The sequence below is a fragment of the Aythya marila genome, assembly GCF_965140915.1.
Source record: "Aythya marila genome assembly, chromosome: 2".
NCBI lineage: Eukaryota > Metazoa > Chordata > Aves > Anseriformes > Anatidae > Aythya > Aythya marila.
The window spans coordinates 121,870,604-121,890,441 of record NC_139043.1 but is presented as its reverse complement, the minus strand read 5'-3'; the positions used below and the strand labels follow the sequence as shown (position 1 = coordinate 121,890,441).

General features: G+C 39.5%; 1 protein-coding gene across 2 annotated transcripts in view; it reads right to left on the bottom strand.

Annotated features, from left to right (window-relative positions):
- PREX2 (phosphatidylinositol-3,4,5-trisphosphate dependent Rac exchange factor 2) overlaps positions 1 to 19,838 on the bottom strand; it is a 181,402-nt gene that overhangs the window by 37,185 nt on the left and 124,379 nt on the right. For both annotated transcript variants that reach the window (XM_082755020.1, XM_082755019.1), the window contains 4 exons: positions 18,144 to 18,361; positions 14,942 to 15,044; positions 12,585 to 12,728; positions 3,241 to 3,355 (listed from right to left, as the gene is read on the bottom strand). In XM_082755020.1, coding sequence (XP_082611146.1) covers positions 3,241 to 3,355; positions 12,585 to 12,728; positions 14,942 to 15,044; positions 18,144 to 18,361 — 580 coding nt within the window. The remainder of the gene's footprint in view (positions 1 to 3,240; positions 3,356 to 12,584; positions 12,729 to 14,941; positions 15,045 to 18,143; positions 18,362 to 19,838) is intronic.

Sequence of the window (19,838 nt, the reverse complement as noted above, 5' to 3'; positions counted from 1 at the left end):
TCTAATATAACATCATATTCAGAAAAAGGACTTCCTACATATTGCAGGGGCCTCAGGAACTGTAGAAAAAATCAACTCTTAGCTGTCCTTAGAATGAAAATTCCCCTATATAATTGATTAGATTCAAGTAGCTAGGGTTAAGTAAGTTAAAGAAGATGGAAGAATGTTCTCTTCATTCTGTATGTATCAAATTCCAAAACTGGTTTTCAACTTTCATGCATTTTCATAAAAATGATAACCTTACAATTAATATTTTGTAGTTCAGGTAGTACTTTCAAAAGGCCCAAAGCAAGAACCACGAAGAGAAGTTCTTATGACTGCTCAAGTGGGTGTCAAGGAGGACAACTTTGCACCTGGATTTATTATTTCACTTCTGATACTGTGGAAAAGCTGGTCGCAGTTCCTTAGTAATTAATGATTTTTACAAGAATAGCTAAGATTCAGGGGTTTTTTACTTAAAGGATAAAGGCTATCCTTTTTCCACTACTACTTCCATCTACTACTGTATCTCTTAATTCATTCAAATAAATAATTTGTAAATGAATTCTAATGTGTTCATTAGTATAAATTCCACCCCCCCACACACCAAAAAAAAAAAAGCATTGCACTCCTCAAAAATGTTTTATGTACTCATTCTTAACAAGTCTTGACTTACAATTTAAGAATTATCTAAGCAAGGGTACCTCACATTTATTAATTTTGTTGTCCCACTTGAAGCCATCACAAGTCAGGCTAACGTTTCATTGCCAGTGGGACCATACACAACTAAAATGGTCTCCTCTGGTTCACATTATGAGAATACTATTATTCAAATGTGTCTGTGGTAAGAGAAGCTGAACTTGCATTAAGAATTCTCATCAATGGATGATTCTGCTGCAGTGTCATGACCAACCAGTGGCTTCATTCCCACTCCCTCCTCTTCTCCCACTGACTACTTTTTCCTCTGTTGTTGCTCCCCATTTGCTTTCTGCTGCTGTATCAATGAAGATTGTAAAATGGTCATCAGGTGATCATTTCAGAAGCAGCAGTCTATTCCTTTTCTACAGAGAAAGAATGGTTTATGGATTGTGTGTGTCTTGAATGACTTGTTTTATTACTGATTAGGTGGTTCTACATAGAGGATTTCTTCCACATGAAGAGTTTAATCCAGTGTTATTACATATGCGTATGTTTCCAGGGAGTATTCAATTTCACTTTTATGTTTTTCTTTGGAGCAATTATCCAAATGTTAATAGCTTTTGCTGCTGTAGTTACTTTATTAGATTCTCCTGTCCAAACACCTACACAGGCTAGCAAATGGCAGAACAAGAACAAAGCATCTGCTTTTCTGTTTTTCCTCTTTTCTTCACATTATGTCAGTGAATTCCTGAAGCTGCTTGTGCCTCATTTAAGCAACTGGTAGAGCTCACCAGAACACAAATGCAAAGATCAATTACTGAATGCTCTCATCAGACATTAGAAGGCTGGAACAAATCCGTATTTTTCCTATTCTTTAGTCTGGACAGAGCAACCATTGGTAATTTTTGTTGAACGCTAACTTTTTCATAGTATCTTTTAGCAAAACTAGTCCTTGGAGGTTAGCAACTGGTCATACCTGTGAGTCAAAATACCAGTGCTATATCTCATTAGATCCACAGAATGAATGAAGGTCCTAACCAGAACACGTGATGGTAAATAGGATCAAGGAACACTGAAACAATGTCAGGAAGAATTTTAGGATTTTTATGGGGGCCAAATCAGACCTATTCATTTACTTAAAAAATGGCAAAAAGTTTCGCCTTGCACATCTGAGAGAAAACTCGTTCCAATGCTAGTTCATCTATGCCAAACACTGCCATGACCAAAGCTTTCAAAAACCTATTTGTCATATTTTCATATAAGATTTGTGAAAAAAATACTTAGGAGGAACTTTTTTTTTCCTAAACATTAAGTGCTAACCAAAAAAAAACAAAAAAAAAACAAAAAAAAAAACAAAACCAAACAAAAAACAACTTGGAAAACAGAATAAACAAATAAATACATAAATAAATACTACATTTGCCATTGGATAGAATTCCAGTGGCACAGATGAAACAAAGAAAGTAAATATACAGTACTCACTGAATACAACTGGCTTTAAAATTGTTTTTGCTAAAATATTGTTTGGATTAAAGCAGAATTTAGGAAATCCACTGCTCTGATAAAATATTAGAGAAATATATTTGCAAGATCCATGAAGAAAATATCCCAAAGACAGGAGTAGATCAACAGGTAAAGCAATTGGAAAAATAATATTGAGACTTTCACTTGTATGCTTGTCTCCACCTAGATACACTTAGGATACTTAAATATCCTCCTTCCTACTCTTTCATTTTCTTTGCTGTCCTTCATCTCTTTTTAGCTCCAATTCTCTGTCGTTTTTAACATGTCTAGCCAAATGGTACTATTTCCATCCAATTCAGGGATTTAAAAAGTGAAAAGATGTGATGTTACCCTTTTTTTGTTCTATTTGTTTATATAAATATATTTAAACAGGTGTTTTCCACAGATACAAGGAGGTGCAAGAGTGGTCTAGGTATTTTATCATCATTAGATATATCTAGGTATTATTAGGTATATCTAGGTATATCATCATTTTACTTTGTAACTAATAGATCAGTACACCAGAAATTCTGTCTTTATGTGCAACTTCTTTATTAATTATTTACTAAAATACACACCTGCATAATCGTTACTTATACTGGGAAGTACATACTCTGTAATCCACACATGAAGCTGATGCAAGTACCCAGAAATGTTCTTATTCCCATTAGTACTGGAAAAAAAACTACATTCACCTTTGAGGAAAACAGCACTATTTTATAAGCCCTATTCTGTAGAAATCACGTAAATATGATCTAAAAAATCAGATCATAATATTTAGAGATTCTGGTACACCAATTGTGATCATGTAGACAATTCTGTTACTATATGCATTAGTAAAGCAACTCTGAGGCATTTGCAGCTATAATTTTCACACGAAAATGATTTAGGAAAGAATATAATTTTACTTTTTTTTTTTTTTTCCAATGTAATCTTAATAGTGCAGAAATCGAAAAAAAAAAAAAAAAAAAGTCAGAACCATGAGTCTTGGATCTTTTTCAATCAAGCAACAAAAACAACCACCATACAATACACTTTAGTTTAAATACGTGTCATAGAAACTGAGTCAAAAAGCCGATCTTGCTAAGGTAATCTCAGGAAAGTTGGTTTATTACCCACCGTAGTTTCTGGTTATACTGCTTTACTTTTTCTAGTGATGCTGCATTTATCTGAGCTTGAAATTCTTCTACTGAAACACTGTCTCTGTAGTAGTATCCTTCCATGCTTTCCAATGCTATGAAAAGAGAAAGAAGAACACAGAAGAGAAAAATCAGTATTAAATATTTAGTATTCACATTCTTTGTAGCTTTGTTCACAGACTATTGTATTACTTTTAAACCTTGAAGCTGAGATCCCTGTGGATTGCTGAGCTGTTTCTGTATGTCATTGAATTCATACAGATCTTTTTAAGATTTCATTCACAACAAAAATTATATTTCTGGCCCCATGGAAAATATAGCGTGAGTTCTGTTGCTCTAATTAAAGTATTCCTGCCCCTTGCATGTAAATGTGTTTTTTAGTTCTATTATATATACTGGGGGGGGGCGGGAGCAGTAGAGGAAAGAAAGGATTAATGTACACTTTCACAGAGGGAGACCTAAAAACTTCTTATGAAGTTTTAGGGGATATGGAACACTTCAGACTCTAGATATTTCCACTGATAATCTGAATGCCTTCTTCTGGATTAAGTAAAGCAAAATTCTCTGGATCTCTGAAAATGCCCTACATGCTGCTTTGCAGGGATCAGGTATGTCTCTATAGATGGACTCCTTGTCCATCTTTGTTGTATTCACTTGACAAGGATGAATGTTGCTACAAGAATTCAGGAACCAAAAGAAGATTTCCAGTATAGGTCACTGTCCTTCTCATACAATCATCACACAGAAATTAAAAGGAGCATAAAAGGAATGCACAACCTTCCATTTTAGCATGTTTTTCAATACTTTTCAAACACAAACAAAAACACCCCACCCCTCCTTTAAATTAGATACTCAGCAAAGTTCAATCTTTTCTTTAGCTAAGCCACATCAAATGTTTGAAAAGTCTCAAACAAATTTGAACCTCAAAAATCACGATCTCTACATAACAAGAGCTTGTTAAGAGATTATTATAACACAAAACACAGTCTCCTAGTGATATACATTTTTGGGAGAAGAGCATTAAAGATTTTACAATTAGGAACATTGCTACTTTAATAATCCATACTCATTCTAAGAATTCATCACCCTATCAGAAAATGCATGCAATAAGCAGATCTCTGATGAAAACATGCTGTAGTCTTACAGCTTCAGCTGCACACAGAATATTAATTCTGCTTGTACTGCTTAATATGACCAGTTAATAAATAATTCATTCAGTGTGAAAGAACATGCAAATTGCACTCCCCTTCGGTGTTTTCAAAGCTTGTAATTCTGCTTCTGTGCAAAAATATTAAATTTCAACAGAAAGACTTCTTAACTTCCTTGATGCTTTATCCCACCAAAAAAATAATAATAATAATAATGCAGAAATATTCACAGAACTCTCTAATACCAGGTTAGTGCACACATAGAGCTGACTATCTGTATGTCTTGTTTTACCTGAATAAACTTCAATTTATCCAGTTAGATCACCCACGTGAGAAAACAGTTGCTTCTCAGGACTGACTGGGGCACACAGTTCTGCTTCTACCAGCGCTATGGGGACCATGCTACTGGTTGTTGGCAGGGAATATCATAGTGTACACTTTAACTCTCCAATTTTTTTAAAGGATTTCATGTATTTCTAGCTATTCAATGTATTAGAAAGCTCTCTTGTAAGGCAAGCTTTCCTTACAAAGTGAAACATCTTCCATAGTATTCGTGAATCAATATTAGGATTTTATGGTCTGGATGAACAGATGAATGGAAAAAAAAATGGGAGGATGGGAAGGCTCAGAGTGTAGTAGGCAACAGGACACAGTCTGCATCAAGAGGCCCATTAAAAAGCAGGACACCATAATGATGTACATTGTTCATTATCTTCACTGACCTGGAGGAGGTGACAAATGCACTTCTGTCAAGTTTTTAGCTGAAACCAAAGTGGGGGACGCAGTGTAATATGCAATTGCAGGGCCACCTAGAAGGAGACCTAGACAGGATGGAGGAGTTGCCCAACAGGAACAATGTGAAACAGAACAAGACAAATGTCAAGTCCTGCATGGAGCCTCAGAAGAACCTGGGAGTCAGCAAACTCAACATGAGTCTGCAGTGTGCCCTGGCAAAAAAAGAAGGCCAAGAGCATCCTGAATTGTATTAACAGAAGCACAGTCAGCAGATTGACAGAAGTGCTTATCCTTCCTTCCTTCCTTACTTACTTACTTACATTCATTAGATAGCATCTCGAATACTGCATCCAATTTTGGGCCCCATCATACAAGAAAGCTGTTGATCAACTGGAGAGAGTTCAATAGAGTGTCACCAAGGTGGTCATGGCCTGAAACATTATGAGGAGAGGCTAGGGAACCTCAGCTTGTTCAGCCTGTAATTGATGGCTTTGGTGACCTACATGGCACCTAACTAGACTTAGTTAATAGGAGGTCAAGAAGAAGACAGTGACTAGTCACTAAAGACACCTCTTTACAAAGGTTCAAGGTTGCAGAAAGAGGCTACGGACATAAATTGGAACAAAAGAGGCTGTAACTGGATAGAAAGGAAACACTTTTCCATGACAAGGGCAAATAGAGGAACACGTTCCCCAAGTGGCTGCTCAATCTCTGTTCTTGTTTAGAGATCTTACTTGAAAAAACCCTGCGCAACCCGGTCTGACCTCACAGCTGACCCTTCTGTGAGCAGGTTCTCCAGGACCTCAGGAACTCCCAAGGTCCCTTTCAACCTGAATTATTCAATTATTCTATGAAAACATAAAAAAGAGCTTATATTATTAAAAGACTAAAGAGAAACTTTCAATAAATTGAATTTCAATTTTAAATAAAGTATCTTTTAATTAAGCTTATTTATTGCTGAGATCACAATTCTGATGTAGTAAATAGAGAATTCCGAATGCCAAGAGCTGTCAACATTAAATCATAGAATCATAGAATATCCTGAGTTGGAAGGGACCCTCAAGGATCATCAAGTCCAACTCTTGACACCGCACAGGTCTACCCAAAAGTTCAGACCATGTGACTAAGTGCACAGTCCAATCTCTTCTTAAATTCAGACAGGCTCGGTGCAGTGACCACTTCCCTGGGGAGCCTGTTCCAGTGTGCAACCACCCTCTCTGTGAAGAACCCCCTCCTGATGTCAAGCCTAAATTTCCCCTGCCTCAGCTTAACCCCGTTCCCGCGGGTCCTGTCACTGGTGTTAATGGAGAAAAGGTCTCCTGCCTCTCGACACCCCCTTACGAGGAAGTTGTAGACTGTGATGAGGTCTCCCCTCAGCCTCCTCTTCTCCAGGCTGAACAGGCCCAGTGACCTCAGCCGTTCTTCATACGTCTTTCCCTCCAGGCCTTTCACCATCTTCATAGCCCTCCTCTGGACACTTTCCAACAGTTTCATGTCCTTTTTATACTGTGGTGCCCAGAACTGCACACAGTACTCGAGCTGAGGCCGCACCAGCGCAGAGTAGAGTGGGACAGTCACCTCCCTTGACCTACTAGCGATGCCGTGCTTGATGCACCCCAGGACACGGTTGGCCCTCCTGGCTGCCAGGGCACACTGCTGGCTCATATTGAACTTGCTGTCTACCACGACCCCCAGATCCCTCTCTTCTAGGCTGCTCTCCAGTGTCTCATCGCCCAGTCTGTACGTGCAGCCAGGGTTTCCCCGTCCCAGGTGCAAGACCCAGCACTTGCTCTTATTGAACTTCATGCGGTTGGTGATTGCCCAGCTCTCCAACCTGTCCAGATCCCTCTGCAAGGCCTTTCCAACCTCATTCGAGTCCACAACTCCTCCAAGTTTGGTGTCATCAGCAAACTTGCTCAAAATACCTTCTATTCCTACATCCAGATCGTTTATAAAAATATTGAAAAGTACCGGCCCTAAAATGGAGCCTTGAGGGACCCCACTGGTGACCGCCCGCCAGCCTGATGCAGCCCCATTTACCATAACCCTTTGGGCCCTGCCCGTTAGCCAATTGCTCACCCATCGTATGATGTTTTTATTTAGCTGTATGGTGGACATTTTGTCCAGTAGAATCCTATGGGAAACTGTGTCAAAAGCCTTGCTGAAGTCCAAAAAAATCACATCAGCTGGTTTTCCTTGGTCCACCATACGGGTGATCTTATCATAAAAGGAAATCAGGTTAGTTAGGCAGGACCTACCCTTCACAAACCCATGCTGGCTGGGACCAATGACTGCTTTGTCCCCCAGGTGCGCCTCAATAAGTTCGAGAACCATCTTCTCCATGATTTTACCAGGCACTGACGTGAGACTGACAGGCCTGTAATTGCTAGGGTCTTCTTTCTGACCCTTCTTGAAAATCGGCACAACATTTGCCAGCTTCCAGTCTACCGGGACCTCTCCCAATTCCCAGGATCGTTGAAAAATAATTGAGAGAGGTTCCACGATGACGTCCGCCAGCTCTTTCAGCACCCGGGGATGAATCCCATCCGGACCCATGGACTTGTAGGGATCCAGGTGGAGTAGCAAATCCCGCACACGTTCAGGGTCGGTTGGGAGTTTGTCATCCCCACCGTCCCGGTCCTCCAGCTCAGGGCACCCTGGGTCCCGAAGCCCATCATCGGCATTAAAGACAGAGGCAAAGAAGGCACTAAGCGTCTCTGCTTTGTCTATGTCATTGTCTGTGAGGAGACCTTCCCTATCAAGGAGCGGCCCTATGTATTCTTTAGTTTTCCTTTTTCCATTCACATATCTAAAAAAACCCTTTTTATTTTCTCTCACAGACACAGCCAGCTTCAACTCTAGGTGTGCTTTGGCCACACGAACTTTCTCCCTACAAACATGAACAGCATCCCTGTATTCTTTCCATGACACCTGGCCCTCCTTCCAGTAGCGAAACACTCTCTGTTTCCGCTTAATCTCCATTAGAATGTTCCTGGTCAGCCACGCCGGCCTCCTGCCCCGCCTGCCTGACTTGCGATATTTAGGAATTGCCTGATCTTGTGCTTCTAGGAGGCATCGCTTAAAGAATGACCAGCACTGGTGGACATCGAGGCCTTCAAGAGCAGTTTCCCAGGGGACCTTGCTGACTGGTTCCCCGAGCAGCCTGAAGTCTGCTTTCCCCATATCTAGGGATGAGGTTTTGGTGGCACTTTTCCTTCTGTCACCGTAAATTTTGAACTCACCCACTTCATGGTCGCTATGACCGAGGCGGCCACCAATCACCACATCTCCCACCAGACCCTCTCTGTTTTCTAGCAACAGCTCTAGGAGGGCACCTTTCCTAGTTGGCTCCGTTAGCACCTGCACCAAGAAGTTATCATCTAGGTGCTTCATGAACCTCCTGGACTTGCTCGTGTCAGCTGTGTGGCACTCCCAGTTAACGTCTGGCAAGTTGAAGTCCCCCATAAGGACAAGGGGAGTTAATCTCGAGGCCTCTCTTAGTTCTGTAAAGAATAATTTATCGGCGCTATCGTCCTGGTCAGGCGGTCTGTAATAGACTCCCACAATGACATCCCCTTTATTCGTTCGTCCCTTGATCCTTACCCAGAGGCTCTCAACTTTGCCATTGCCGACCTGAAGTTCCACACAGTCCAGCCCCTGCTTCACATACATCGCCACCCCACCACCTCGCCTACCCTGCCTGTCCCTCCTGAAGAGCCTGTAACCATCTATCGCAACACCCCAGTCACAGGACTCATCCCACCAGGTTTCGCTTATGCCGATGATGTCGTAGTTGCGGGACTGGGCCAGGACTTCTAGCTCATCCATTTTGTTCCTCATACTGCATGCGTTCGTGTAAAAGCACTTCAGGTGCGTCTCCTTACACTCAGCACCTTGTGGATCTGACCGAAGGACCTCACTGGCACACAGCCCCTCTGATTCTAGCGTACCATTCCTTAGGTCTTCACCGGCGTGCCTGGTTTTAGCCCCTTCCCCCTTCGACTCTAGTTTAAAGCCCTATCTATCAGCCCTGCCAACTCCTGACCAAAGATCCTTACTCCTCTCTGAGAGAGGCGCATCCCATCCGGTGCCATCAGGCCCGGTATAGCATAGACCTTCCCGTGATCAAAGAACCCAAAGTTCTGCCGGTCACACCAGTCTCGAAGCCACGAGTTTATGTGAACAGCACGCCTTTCAGCTTCGATCCCCCCTATCGGAAGGACAGAGGCAAACACAACCTGCGCCCCTGATCCTCTAAGTAGTCGCCCCAAATCCCTAAAGTCTCTTTTGATTGCCTTCGGACTTCTCGTTGCTACTTCAACGCTACCAGCCTGAAAGACCAGTAGCGGGTAGTAGTCAGTGGGCCGTACCAGGTGCTTGACTTTCTTGGCAAAGTCTCTCACCCGAGCCCCAGGGAGGCAACAGACTTCTCTGCGGGTTGGGTCCGGTCGGCATATCGGTCCCTCTGTCCCTTTCAGAAGGGAGCCCCCCATAACAATAGCCCTTCTTTCTTTTTTGAAGGATGATGTGGCAATGCAACGTGTAGGTCGCCTTGTCTTAGGCGCCCCCTCCAACTGGGACGAGTTTTTATGTACTTTGTCATTCAGATTGTCTTGTTCTAGTCCTTCATATCGATTATTTAAGGGTAGATGAGAAGGTGAGGTGGGCAGAGAGAGGGCTCGCCTACCACCCCGAATAGGCACCTGCCTCCATTCCCCCCCTTGATCTAGGTCTCCTCCCGCTGCCTGGCAGGAGGAGGGAACCTCCGTCTTCTGCATAACAGGAGACGCCCGTGCTGTGGCAGGCTCGTGAGCCTGCCCCAGAGAGGGTAGAGTGCACCTCCACCAGTCAATTTCCCTCTCTGATTCCCTGATGCTCCTGAGCCTGTTCACCTCCTCCCGGAGCTCCGCTACCTGGCTGAGCAGTTCTTCAACCTGGGCACACCTCCCACAGGCATACCCACCACTGCTGTCGGAGACCGACAGAAGGCTGGGGCACACTCTGCAGCCCAGGACCTGGATGGCTGCGTGTTTCCCCGAGCCCTCCGTCTGAGTAGCCACACTGGTGACCGTGGCTGGAGATGCCGCACGAGATGCGGAGGCCACGTTTTTCTGCCTGGTCGATACCATGGTCAGGTTCTACGCAAGCAGGTTACAAGCACCGAAGGGAGAGGCAGCTGCAACAGAGCGACGATGGGCCCCCCGCTCGCCCTGCCCGCGCGAACTGCCGCGCAAACTGCCGTGCCACGCCCTGTTTGCCCGTCCTGTTTGCCACGCTCCTGGTCGCTCGCGCTCCCTAGGGGCAACTTTTAAACAGCCTGGGAGGGGGCGTTGCTGGCTCCGCCCGCGCCTCGTCAGCCTCCCTCGCGAGGAGTGCCGGGTCCCGGCGGCTTCCCCGAGTGGCCTCGATGCTGGACAAAAAGCCCTGCCCGCCTCGGTCCCCTGCTCCGCTGCAGAACATGTCTGCCCCGGAGCCGATCGCCTCAGCAAATGGCTGAGACCATCCATTCTCAGACCCCAATACTGTAAATCAGGACCCTTTGAATGTATGTATTTAAGCATATGTTTGTCCAAAACTATTCTTACAAGTGGAAAGATACATAATATAGCCTGCATAAACACTTTAAAACTATAAAAATGCCTGCAATCCCAATCCTGCAAATATATAGGCATGATTAATTTTAGGCATGGAACTATGCAACACAGAATAGAACAACACAGAGACTAGCTTGTTCTGTTGACAAACTATTCCATGAACACTATTTTCTAAATGTTCAATTGAAAGCATCATAAACCATTGTATTTTTTAGGCAGAAAATAGCTTAGCTGTGTTAAGGTTGGAAAGCAAGAATTTACTTCACAGAGGAACTTGCAAAAGATTTCTCTTCTCAAAGCTAATAAATTTCAGTTAAACATGGGGATCTACTGAGTTAGTTTGATGGCAGCTCATCCAAACCTTACAGGAATGAAGTAAAAACTGTAATCTCAATACATTCATTAGTAAGGGAAATATATATGGGAAATACATACATATATATATTAAATATATATATATATATATTTAATTATATATATATATATTTAAACAGTGGGATTTAATTTCTTATCCAGGACTTCTAATTCTTAGATTCTAATGGACTATTTTGATGGAAGACAGTTGATAATTAAAGAAAATTGGTATCAGAAAGAAAGAAGACTTTCCCATTACTGAAAATTATTAAACAGATGTGACACTTCAATGAATCTTTGCCCTTTTGCTTTAGCTCACTGCAAAGGTTCTAATACTAGGACACAAATATTTTGGGCACTCTAGAAACAAAGGAAAAAAATTCTGCAGAAGAAAGTCTCAAGCACACTGAATCCCTGTCCACAGTCCTGTGAATCTAAAAGAACAGGTATTTCCAAGATTTTGTCTGAACCAAGGTATTTTTTATTCTCTTCCATATGCGTCTTTGTCTGCTTTCCGGAAATGATTATGATGCTCATTTTTCTCATTTCCCTCTATGACTGAACTCAATCCCTTCAAAATAAATCCAGTGAAGTTTCCTTTTTAGTTTATTTAAAAGTCAGGCTCCAGGGATCTTATTTAAAAAAAAAAAAAAAAAGAAAGAAGAAAAAAGTGTGGGTTAGATTTACAGTAAATTCTGTTATCTCTTCATGTATCTTACTGTTCATGATTTCCTTTTACATCCTCCTAACTTATCAACCCTCCTTGAAATCTTCATTTGTATGTCTTCTGCCTGTTCCTTATGGACCCTGGAAGCCTTTTGCAAGTTACAGAGTACTGTCAGCTCCTTCTGAAATGAAAGGTAGCTCAAGGCAATCAGCACCTCACATTTACCATTTCAGTGAATCAAATTCCGTGTTCCTGATGACTGTAATGACACTGCAGCTAATGCAGGCTGCCTGCAATTTATGAACAGTCTGAGCATCAGTGCCACCATGCATCATTTCAGTAATGTTTGCAGTCTCATAACTACAAAAGCCTGAAAAAGTTATTTAAGTCTTCATTAAAGAGACATAATTCTCAGGGGATAACAATTTAATCTGTACATTTGAAGTAACAGGAAAAGGTTACTATAGTATTAGGATTGCAAAATACTTCAAAAAGCAAGTTTCATGATCTGACTATCATCCACTAATAACCAAAAGAACAAAACAACATTGATGAAAGAGCATTCATTTTTTGGTGTTGGAATCACATAACAAGTATAAAATTAGAAATACATATCTGTATGTCTATTTTTCACCACAACACTCAGCATTTCTTAAATTCAGTTTAATTCTAAATTCTCAGTAAATGCCCATATTAAACAACTCAGTTAAATACAAGAATTATGTGCTTAGAGTTACAAAGGATTAAAGTTAGAGTGAGTAAGATGTGCTTTAGAGATTTAATTATTATTTGAAAGAATTGGAAAAAAAAAAAAAAATCAAGTTACCTTGTGAAAAAAGTACTGGGTGGATTTTAAACCCCCCTCCATTCTTCAGTCTTTGAGGAAGCTGTTCAAAATGGTAACTATCAAGGTAGAAATAAACCTTCAGAGTTTGCCGGCTTCCTTCTGCTTGGTATGTGATTGGAACATCTAAGAATAAAATCAGTGTTACTATTTCATTAAAATCAATGACATGTCCTTTCCCAGAAACTGCTGCACCCAAAATTCACATGATTAGATAAAATCTCCCCAGTCATAAAATGAATATGTGCAGTATTTCACATTTTACTCAGTGTTGCTGCGGTTACTATTGGCCTATTTTCGGGAGGTAGAAAAACAACATAAATCAGTGGCTGTCACCTTTGCCTGTCAATGACAGCAAAAATATTAAGAAAATAATGTAAGCTGGCAACATCCTACATTGATTTCTCTGTAAATCTGAAGAAACATCTGTGTGCAGCACATGGTTTGAAACCACTGGAAGGATGGCTAGAGCCATATTTCATATGCCTTCCTGGGGTGCATGATGTATAAGGTCAATGTGACATATACTGCTATCCTTTCCACAGAGTCAGCATCTCTTCAGATTTGTGTAGGATAGAGCACAAGTTTGTAATTGTAATTTGATAGAATATAAGAAACTGTAAGAACGCACTACATTACACTTTGTGAAACTAAATGTCATAATATGTCAATTTCTGTAGAGTTCAGTGCAACCAACAGTATCATTTTGCAGTTACATGGAATCCCCAGCACACATTTTGTGTATTATGCAGTGCTTAATGTGTAATGATCATTAGCAAAAGTTGATGGAAATTTTCCATTTAGCTAAATCTCTCAGAGGAAGTCCATTTAATTCAGTTTATGTCTTTTTCCATATTTCCTGTTTAAGTATCATTTCCATGAATAAGTCTCCAAGATGAAAACAGTAAAACATTTAGCAATTTGCATTAATAATCTTATGTAGTTTTTATAGTGTGCATAAATTACTTTGCACCTAAATGGAAAATATTTTATAGGAACATTTTTCACTATCTTTGGTAATAAAATACATTTTGTATTGCAATCATTATACAGAATCATAAATGAAAAAAAAAAGTCTTTGGAAGTTCCTTGTCTTCTGAAACCACAGTCAGGATGACTGTGGCAGCAGCACTTAAGCTAAAAGGAAACACAGTTTATCACAATCCTAGAACACATGGGCTTTCCATTTATCTCTATTTTAGCACAGACACTTCAGTCAAGAGACACGGCAATTTGAACAGTTTATGACACAAGTATATGTTTAACTCCCCATCAGAAAGTTCTCCCATAACTCCAGTTCCATGTTTTTACCCAGCTTGGCATGGCTTCCTTTTAAAACAAACAGGCTGAACAGGATCCTTACTTGACTTACAAACGGTCTCATATAGGCCAGTTCCTAGCTGACCAGCAGCCTTCCATGTGCAAATTTGTCAGCACCCTATGGGTATGGGTGTGCTTATGAATGCCCCAGAACACAGGCAACCTCTCACTAGTAGTTTTGTGGATGAGCTTTGTTTCTTCTGGTCTTGTTTATTGCATAAGTGCTCTTATGTGTGGTCTTGATCCAGCAAGGGAATTGTTTTAGAAAAGCTTGATGTTAAGCAGACGTGCTTTCCTCCCTTCCCAGGGGAGTTCCAAGACTTGAGAAAAAATGTGTTTGTTTTTTTCTCACTACACAAAATTCACTGCAGAAAAATCTCTACTGGCTGAAAACATACAATAAAGAAGTGGCTGGAAGAGAGTGAAGGGTATAGTGTAAACAGCAGACTGTGAAGACAGTTCCTTCCTACTAGTTGGACAAGTATTAGAAGGTGGAGTTCATGTCCCTGACTGTCTCCACCACCAGGTCTCAGAGGAACGTTCTTCTACAATTAAAGCTACCCTAACAGTGTTTGCTACCTCTTTTTAAGGAACTCTTCAAAGATATACTTTTTCATTCAGAAGGGATAAGTAACATTAAAAAGAAATGGTTTTAATATTTCTCCACCTTATCTCAGTTGCATTTCTTTATTATGGCCTTCAATCCTCTTTTATATGCAACTCTTCAATAGTAACTTGATCTTCCAAGGACTTATGCAGTCATATAACCCCAATGGAAACTTCAGTTAAGCAGACACTTTTCCCTGCTGGGTTGCTAACACCACCAGATAATGATTCTACATCATGGCTGATGTTAGCTGCATTTCAGGAAATCTTGGAATATTAGGAGAGTTAATTCTCTATAATCCCAAATTACATAACAGTTCCTACGGGATGTAGTGTTCTAAAAGACAAACATATTAGAAATACAGAGAATGTTTCTGAACAGTAAAACCCAGATATTAATTATTATTACTCACTTGCAACTAGTGGTTCTGGCTCTGATTGTCTGAAGTAAAAAGTAACTTTTTCCAAGTCAAACAGTGCAACCAGTGTATCTTCTAGCATGGCTTGCTCATCAGCCTAAAAAAAGCAAAATTAAAAAAAAAATGGAATGTCCTTTCAGCCAGATGTTTTCCCTACCAGAAGTAACATGAGACCAGGATATGAAAATAAAATAAAATAAAATAAAATAAAATAAAATAAAATAAAATAAAATAAAATAAAATAAAATAAAATAAAATAATAAAATAAAATAAAATAAAATAAAATAAAATAAAATAAAATAAAATAAAATAAAAACAAAAACTACAGAACATTGCACAAAGTTTCACTGATGCAGTGTATAATGTAATTAACTCCTGCATAACATAACTATATTTGAGCCTATAGGCACTTTCCCTTACATTACTAGTCCAAGATTATTAAAATAATGGTATCATTTCACATAGTAAATTAACGGGTAATTTATAGCTACCACTACTTCTCATGGCTTTTAAACAAACAATATTGTAATTATTCTTTATGTGAGATGCCAGGCTTCAACATCTTGTCCTTGAGACCAGGCCTAGCTTGCAAATTAACACAGGGCAAATTTGAAAAACAAATTCCTCTTTTTAGCAATTTTCCTTTAAAAATGCCCTAAGTTCAGTATTTAAAACAAACAAACAAACAAACAAACAAAAACACACAAAAGTTCTTCTTGTCCACTCTAGGCATCAATAACTGAACCAGTAGCTCAGAATGAGTACAACTCAGAGTCATTTGTACCTCCACCTACAAAAACCTAGATGCAAATAAAGTACATACATGTAGATACTGCAATGTTGGAATTTGCACCAGTGGTTCACTCTCTGTGCTCCTGAACTAAAGAAATGGAATATCCAGTATCAAAAAAGCTTCAGGAAGTAAATTACTAACTTCTCAGGACAGCATACTCAAGCTTTAAAAAGAGAAATAGTAATCTGCAAGAATCTTGAGTTAAATATGCAAGTAATTATAGGACAAATCAATAATCACTCAAAGTAACTTTATTCTTTATACAACCCTCTCCTAGCTTCATTAAGCTAAATGTAAATCTGAGGCATGTATTTTTCTCCTTTAAGAAGTGAAAGGCAAAGAATAATCAACTAGCTGCCTAAAAAATGAGAACTACACCTTACTGAGTTATAGAAAGAAAAAAAAAAAAAAACAAACAAACAAAAACAAACACCATGGTTTTCCTTGATCTAAACAGTGAAATAGTATTCCCACTTGTATTTATGAAAAAGCACCTGTGCTTAAAATATTTTGTCTCCTGGTTCAATTTATGAAGTCTCTCCGGAGAAAGCAATGTTTTATCAGCAGAATAGTCTGAAAACCATTCAGTGACATGGGAAATCTTTGCACAACTATTCATTCTTTATTGAACTCTGGCCATAATAATTTCTTTCAAATGCCCTTGTTTAACATAACATGGACCATTTGTAAGCAAAATGGTCCTGAGAAGGTATTAAGAAAGTTGCCTTTAAATACTTTTCTCTTAGTTAAGAACAGTTATCACTGAACTCATTCAGAATTTCTGTGCAAATACATATACAGAAGAGATTAAACTTGGTAGAATTTGTTTGTTTTGTTTGTAACTCAGCAATGGATAGTGCTGGTATCAGACTACAATTCATGCTAAGTAGCATGGTTTTTCATTACAAAGGAAGTCTCCACAATCTTGAAAGAAAAAAAAAAAAAAACAAAAACAACCAAAAAAAAACAAAAACAAAAACAAAAACAAAAACAAACACAGAAGTGTTCTGTTTTGTGAAGACAAAAGTTATCTTGTGATAATACAACTAAGTGCATGTTAAAACATAAGACAAGATTCAACTGAATTTGCTCTTGAACTCTGAGGACTCCAGCACCAGAGCAGTCTGGTGCTGAATCATGCAATTACATATCCTAGAGACAACATGAGCAGGAGATCCCCTGTCCATGCTTTCTTCACATGCATCTCATGTGGATAAACAGCCCTGACTTGAGTTGCTTTCAAGCTGCATACCTTGTCCTGACATACCCTGTCCCACACAGGCCCATGCTAGTAGCTCAACTGCTGGTAAGGTTGCTGTTCACACTAGCTCATGACAATGGTCTCAAACAACACCACAGACTTTATGACTACAATTTTAAAATATCTTTATTTTTATTGATATCTTCTGCTTTAAAAGTTGATCAGGACAACTCATCAGCAAATTGCTGCTGAGACAGTCAAGGAAAGATAACTTCTGATCATAATCTGTCATTGTGTGGGCTTCTATTCAATAAGATGTACAATTCTGGTTTGTGATGCTTGATCCCATGTCCAAGCTTAGTCAAGTAATGAAATGTTCACAAACATGGTATTAAATGGCCCTAAAGCTTAACAGTAAGAACACTAGCTCAAGAAAACCATGTGCCTATTATAACAAATGAGTTAATTTCATTGAGGAAATCTAGAGTTTGAGAAGACTGCCACAGAGCAGACTCTGCAGACTGCTTTACTCTTCTTCAGGTTAGCAGGAACAAGTCCAGTGTGAGAACTGTGAGAATCTCTTAAACAGCTGAAGAGATGCTTTGGATAGCTGGGGATTAGAGGACTATAAAGTTATATCCTTTTCTAAATTGTTTTGTAAGCCACGGCTCTTTTCCAAGCCTTATGAAGAAAGGAGCTAATTTCCTATTACTCCAACAGGCTACAAGGATTTGCCTTATGCCAGAAGAAAAGCAGACTAGCATATCTAGTCCTCCAATTAGTACAAACCTAGTTTTAGAGGGAAGGGATAATAAAAAACAAGTATCCAAACCAGGTATTTTATTTTACTTGCATTGCTGCTTATTGCTAACTCAAACTCTGGTTATCATCTAATTCACTACATTCACTCCTAGAGAACAACTATGATAATGGTGGGGAATCAGTATCTGCTAACTTAAAACAAATACTATCTTTTGTGGATAACTTATTTCTCATACCACAAACAAACATCTCCTATATCTGCAATTATCTGAACTGCAAACTTCCCTAATAGCAGCTAATTAAGTAACAAGCTAAGCACAAAGGACATAGAAAATACCATTTACAACAAAGACTGTTTAACCACACTCCTGGTTTGGGGAACAAACATGGGCTGTTCCCCCACGAACAGTCTGGAGGTTATATTACATGAAGGTTCTTACCAGGTTAGGCGACAGCAGTGACTGGAAATGAAGGAGAACACCCGCACTAGCTATCTGTTCCAACCACCTTCTGCTGGCTTCCATCGTCTCCATTTCATATTCTTTGTTGTTGTCAAACATCTGATTTAAGGCCACCATTAGCTGCTCTGAAAAAGCACAGACTGTGGCCACTAGACTTTGACAGAAGACCATGTCTCGCCTCAGTTGTATCTCGCTGTCTGTGATGGGTAAAAGCCAAAAGAGGAGAAGCAAAGCAGAGATGGAGCAGGAGATTAATTAACAGTACAGTAACTGGGATATAATTTTTTTTCTTTAATTTAAAATAACTTGTTTCCTAGTCCAACTAAATCACAAGTTTACAGCTTAATGTTATTCAAGTAAGTAGCACTCTACAACCCAAACTGCCATTTTCCACTCCAAAAATTATTCTATAATTCTAAAATTATATAGAAATGTGTTTAAAATCTGGAATTTAAAGTACTTCTACATAAACAATGTATATTTATACTTCAGATTTTAATGTATATGCCATCAATTCCATGTACTTTTGGTATTAAAAGGTGATGTGTTTCAGATTTCTTTGCTGCAATGTAAGAACAAACTAGGCACAAAAACATTTACTTTCGATGAGAAAGCAAGGACAGGCAGAAGCTCTTAATATGACCATGTCATCTGGTCAATTTTACAGCTACCAGCTGGGTAGGGCAGATGAAGATTGCCTGCTACAAACTGCAGACAAGTGTGGCTAGCAGAACACAATCTATCCAAATACCATATACATGAATATGAAATCTACAGAGTAAGCTCAGAGCAGCAACACATATCCAGGAAGCAGTAGAGATTTATGGAGTCAGGAAAGCCCAAGACAGGTCCCTAGCTAGTCTATGGAACCGTTAGCAACAGATTTAAAATAGGGACTAGCTAACCTATCAATTTATTCTGGAGGGCACAGACATCTGATTAGCTAAAGGTCAAAACAGTTGGAAAAGGAAACGTGTTCTCAATAAAGCACAAAATCCTGGTGTAAAATATTCAGTGCTTCCTACTTCTCCCCATTTCTGAAGGTCTTCAAGTTTTTTGTTTTTTTTTTTTTTTTTTTTTTATCATTATGAGCTGTTAGGCAAATGTCAATCACAGATGGTACAGGTAGACAACATTTCTCAGTTGTGTCATCCATGACTGGATGACATTGAGGTCTTTTGAAAACCTAAACTCTGTCCCTCTGTCCTCAATTTAGATTCATTTGCCTCTAGGAAGATTAGCTTCTTTACCACATTTATATGGGGCTAGCAAGACTTTAGATGTTGGTTAAAATAATCCTGTACTTACAGAATTAATGTTAACTTTAAAACTATGTTTTTCTTGGACACCAAGTATTTGTGAAAGTTATTCTGTTCATTTTCCTTCTGAGATCTTCAAACCTTTTCTCAAACTATTCGTAACTCTAACCACTCTTTTACTGTTCCATTTGACAGCCTCTCAGGACCTCAAGAATATTTTTCTTAAATGGTCTAATTACTAATGCTTCTATACTGTGATTCATCCCTTGTTATTTTGATTATTAAAATTTCACTCTGTCTCCAGTCTCTCAAGTTATGCAGAATCCAGTGCAGACAGAATTTTCGTCTTGAAAAACTCCACCCACCTTCCGCTTCAGAAATCCCACTGGCTTCTACATGGTCACAATCTTTCCAA